Source organism: Crocuta crocuta, unplaced genomic scaffold (genome assembly GCF_008692635.1).
Source record: "Crocuta crocuta isolate KB4526 unplaced genomic scaffold, BGI_CrCroc_1.0 scaffold45, whole genome shotgun sequence".
Classification (NCBI taxonomy): domain Eukaryota; kingdom Metazoa; phylum Chordata; class Mammalia; order Carnivora; family Hyaenidae; genus Crocuta; species Crocuta crocuta.
Genome location: NW_027530544.1, coordinates 5,347,248 through 5,352,273, shown reverse-complemented (window position 1 = coordinate 5,352,273; position 5,026 = coordinate 5,347,248). Strand labels below are relative to the sequence as shown.

General features: G+C 34.7%; 1 protein-coding gene across 1 annotated transcript in view; it reads right to left on the bottom strand.

The window, feature by feature from the left end:
- Window positions 1-5,026, bottom strand: part of PAK2 (p21 (RAC1) activated kinase 2) — a 127,681-nt gene that overhangs the window by 24,257 nt on the left and 98,398 nt on the right. The window contains exons 5-8 of the mRNA XM_077767696.1: window positions 3,974-4,005; window positions 3,114-3,221; window positions 1,938-2,070; window positions 98-161 (exon numbers count right to left, since the gene is read on the bottom strand). Of these exons, the coding sequence (XP_077623822.1) occupies window positions 98-161; window positions 1,938-2,070; window positions 3,114-3,221; window positions 3,974-4,005 (337 nt within the window). The remainder of the gene's footprint in view (window positions 1-97; window positions 162-1,937; window positions 2,071-3,113; window positions 3,222-3,973; window positions 4,006-5,026) is intronic.

Genomic DNA, 5,026 nt, shown 5'->3' with positions numbered 1-5,026 from the left:
AAAAAGAAAAAAAAAAAAAAAAAAAAAAAAAAAAGAGATATCATAGTGTACATCCAAGAATTGTTAAATACTGTGTACCATATTCACAAATACTTACCCTTGCCCAATTTTTTCATATCTTGTATATTTTTTCTTAGGGTCACCTATGCTCACAATAGTTCCTATTTTAAACAAAAACCAAACAAAACATTGGAAACTCAGTCAAGCATTTTAAAGTTGTAAACTAATTACATCCTTATTCCTTCTAATAAAGTCTACTGAGTTTAGAACATTAGCTTTCAAACATTAACACTAAATTTCAAAAATAATGTATTTCAAAGACAAAACACTATTGAAACTTATCAGAAGCAAGAAGATATTGTTTCTATTAGGCTGGACCTCCTAACCAGTGTCTTAATTATCCTATCATTCTCTCAAAAATAAACATACTTTAAAATGACCAACTGTGTTAGTCTGCCTAAGAATAAAGAAAGGGGTTCTCAGGATGTGGGAGATTCAATCCTAATTGGGAAATTCCTGGGTAAGGATGAGTATTCTTTAATACACTGGTATATATGAAACTAATGATAAGTTATGAAACTATCAGAAATAATATATAACTGATATTCACGTGAATAAACCTAAATGGCTTTTCTGACTCTTCCCATATTATCTTCTATCTTCCAATATATTTAGAAAACCACTTATTACTATAAAGATTACTTTAGCATGAACTAATCATACATCTGTTTTAGGAAAGCTCACAAAGTCACAACTAAGAAACAGTTTTAAAATTAGGATTTAGATATAAAACTATAACTTATATTATTACTATCATTAAATCAAAACATGAGAAAACCACACTAAGTCTTCACTTGCTCAAGATAAAGGAGATAGGATCATATCAAGGAAACTCACACAAATAATCCGATTTTATATAGGTACAGCCACTATAGCTGTAGTATCTTTCCTTGATCCCTCTCAATAAAGTGCTCTTTATAACTACAGCTTCTGTAGACTTGCACCCTCTCCCTGGCACTGTGTACATTATTTCTAATGGTTGACCCAGGCCAATGGCAGTTGATGGATGTAAAGGGAGAAGAGGAAAAAAACAAAAACAAAAACAAAAAACACCTGTATTTGATGTTGACACATACATCTACATAGAAATGTTTAGTTATTTGGGAACATTTTGTATTATCCTACTGAGAAGCTATAAGTATGCATAAACATAGATAAACTTCTTTTGATAAGGTTTCCAATCATGATCCTTAGATTTGACCCTTTGGGAAGAAGTATTTCTTCCAAAGGTACTGACCATTGCAAAGACATTGCTCAAAAGTCAACACATAATAAACAAGCAAATTAGAGTATGATTTTGGCTTCAGCAGATTTTTTTTTATTTTTTATTTTTTACAAATAGTTTATTGTCCAATTAGTTTCCACATAACACTCAGTGCTCATCCCCACAAGTGTCCTCCTCCATGCCCCTCCCCCCTCCCCCCACATCCATCAGTCCTCAGTTTTTGTCGGCATTCAAGAGTCTCTCATGGTTTGCCTCTCTCCCTTTCCCCCACCATTTCCCCCCTTCTTCTCCCCCTTGTTCCTCCGTCAAGTTCCTCCTAATCCTCCTATACGTGCAAACATATGATATTTGTCCTTCTCTGCCTGACTTATTTCGCTCAGCATAACACCCTCAAGGTCCATCCATGTTGCCATGGCCAGATTTCATTGTTTCTCATTGCCATGTAGTATTCCATGGTATAGATAAACCACATCTTCTTGATCCAATCATCTGCTGGCTTCAGCAGATTTTAACTGAAGCTACTGTTCTTAGAACAAACTATTTTTTATGTCTTAAGCCAAAATATATATAAGGTATACATTAAAATCCATCTGAGCCAAATTTTCAAGAACTATTAACAATTTAAGAATAGTGTAAAATGTAGGTAACATACTTAATTTCTCCATAATCTCTTCATCTGTCATTTTGGTCTTCTTTTTCTGTTTGTCAGAAGACTTGGCACCACTATCAACATTAGAATCACCAACTGGTGCAGGGATAGGGTCTATTACAGACCGTGTATAAATCTGTAGAGAGAGAGTTAATTACTGAGATCTGAGGAAAAATATTTTTAGTATTCTTACTGGCACACTATTCAAGTCTTTGACTTAAAAAATATATTTTGTGTCTGTTTTTATTTTCATTTCAGAGAGAATGAGAAAGCATGCAGAAGCAAGCAAGGGAGAGAGGCAGGAGGAGAGAGAGAACCTGAAGCAGGTTCCAGCATAGGGCCCAATGCAAGATCATGACCTGAGCCAAAATACAGAGTCAGTTACTGACTCGTGGGTCTGGGTGACTGAGCCAGCCAGGTGCCACTCAATTCTTTGATTTTTAACCAGTGTTCTAAACAAGGAGAATATTTTCAGACTTGTCTTATTAGCTACTAATTCTCACAAAAACTTTTATCCAAAGGTGATTTCTACCATTTCATTTTAAGCAGTCAATTCTAGGAGGCAGAGAAAGAAGTGAGAGGCCCCTCTCGTTAGATCAGGATCCAGGGGCAGTCCTTGGAGTCCTCCCTGCCAACTGCGCCAGTGCTCCACCACACAGCACCTCCCCCACACTTCCCTTGTGCTAGTACAGGGGGAGGAGGCACAGGACTCTTTCTGCCTCTATCTGAGGTCATTAAATTCTCCCATATCCAGTTGGGAATTTCACTCACAGCAGCCTCCTGAATGACATCAAGGCTTTGAGAGAAATGTAAAATGGGAGATAATGTACACAATCTGGGTAAAAAGATTTAAGTTTTAGATATAGTAGTTATCTGCATTGAAATAAACAGAGAAAATCAGAGATATAGATGAATTCTCTGAAAGAGAAGGTATAATATAGAAAGAAAAAACAATGAGTATTTTAACTTTTAAGGAAGTCATTCAATTTTAGTTTTGAATAAAAAATTAAGTTTTTTGATAAGTGGTTTTTAGGTAAAGATCTCCTAGTCAAATTTCCCCATTATGAAGGCCTTTGAAAAGTAATCACTGAAAGTCAAATACAGACTTTTTTTTTTTGTTTTGTTTTTAAAACACACATGCCCAGACTCCCACAGTCCAGGTAGTAACCAGACACGCACTGATTTTGTGTGATCCGGTCGTGGGGCAATAACAGGAGGGGCAGCCTCTTCATCATCATCATCTTCCTCTGTTACTACTGCTGATGTTTCTGACACCTTGGTATTCAGCTGTATTAATCATATGAGCAAAGTAAGGAAGATAAGTCAAAGACAACTATAAGTTAAAACAGGACCCTCTTTTTTAACATACTTGAAAAAATGTATTTCTTTAATAGGTCATTTCAAAATGATAAGCAGTGATCTAATCACTTAAAGAGTAAAGGCAATTCTATAACTTAGAGAAATTTAGTTAATGAAATAAATGTTTACAGCAAATATTAAGTTTTCTTAAGAGAAAATTTATACCTTTCATATGGAGAATTTTATACCCTTTAAACAAGCCCTAAAAGGAAATAATCACTTTATTTGTTAAGACCAAAAACAAAGATCCTCTAGACTTTATATAAGTCAGAGTCATTTTTGGTCATTTAAGACGGCCAGATTATCACCATCAAAAATGGTGGCTAATGAAGTAAAAGAAGACATTAACCTTTAGACAGAGCTTATGATATGCCAAGGACATGCTAGGTAGGTACTTTACATATTACCTCATTTAGTCTTCATACAACTCTAGAAGACTGTTTCTTCCCAAATGAGGAAATTCTATTTACTTAATATAGCTTCCTTATTTGCTTAATCAAGTGGCTAGCTTAAAACGTATTAAGCTGAATAAATAAATAGATAAATAAAACATATTAACTACATTAAGTAGTTCTTAATGGCTGTAATTTATTTTAGAAAGCAAAATAAAAACTGAGATTTGTTTTGGGTAACTTTAGTAAGTTAGAAAAAGAGTTACAAGAAGTAACATATTAACTTACGCCTGGTGTCCCAGAAGGGAAGCCATCTTTCTCTGAATATGAAACAGAAAACAATACTAAGTCAACAACTCAAAAAATAAAACAACTTCTAAATAATAAAAAGAAGAAAATACAAAGCAGAGCTAGTAAAATGTTCTTAGACTGATTTCATTTTAAGTTGAATTAAGTCTTAAGAAAAATGACAGTATCAATATTCAAACAAGGATTTATAGAAGATTGTGCTAATAAAATTTCAAATCTTAATGAACTGTAAATTTACTAAAAGTCACTGATGTATATACTTCAAATGGGTGAATTTTATAGCATGTGACTTATGATTTTAATGAAGTTATTAAAAACATATCTGAAACTAAACTTGTTAATGTATTAATTAAAATAAAACCAGTTTATTCATAGCAATACTCCAGTAAACTGTCTATCGAGAAACTTAAGGCAACTGTTCAGACAATGGCAGTTGTGCAAAGGAAAATTCTTTTTTTAGTGTTTCTTTATTTTTGAGAGAGACAGAGAATGAGCAGGGGAGGGGTAGAAAGAGAGGGAGACATAGATCCAAAGCAGGCTTCAGGCTTTGAGCTGTCAGCATAGAGCCCCTCTCCGGGCTCGAACTCACCAGCTGTGAGATCATGACCTGAACTGGTCGGATGCTTAACCAACTGAGCCACCCCGGGGCCCCAGGAATATGCTTTCTTATTGAAATTTATGTCAAGAATTTTCCTTTGGGGTACCTAAGTGGCACAGTCAGTTAAGCCTTCGACTTTAGCTCAGGTCATTTTCTCATGGCTAGTGAGTTCGAGCCCTGTGTCAGGCTCTGTGCTGACATCTCAGAGCCTGGAAACTGCTTCTGATTCTGTCTCCATCTCTCTCTGCCTCTTCCCTGATCACATACACTCTCTCTCTCCAATATAAATAAACATTAAAAAAAGACTTTTTTTTTAAATGAGAAAGCATATTCCTGAATACAAAAAAGTTCATGAAGACTAAATGTCAAAATATTCATTCTGGAATTTAGAAAAGCAAGTTTTGTTCTGTTTTATTTTTCAAAAGGCCTGGAGA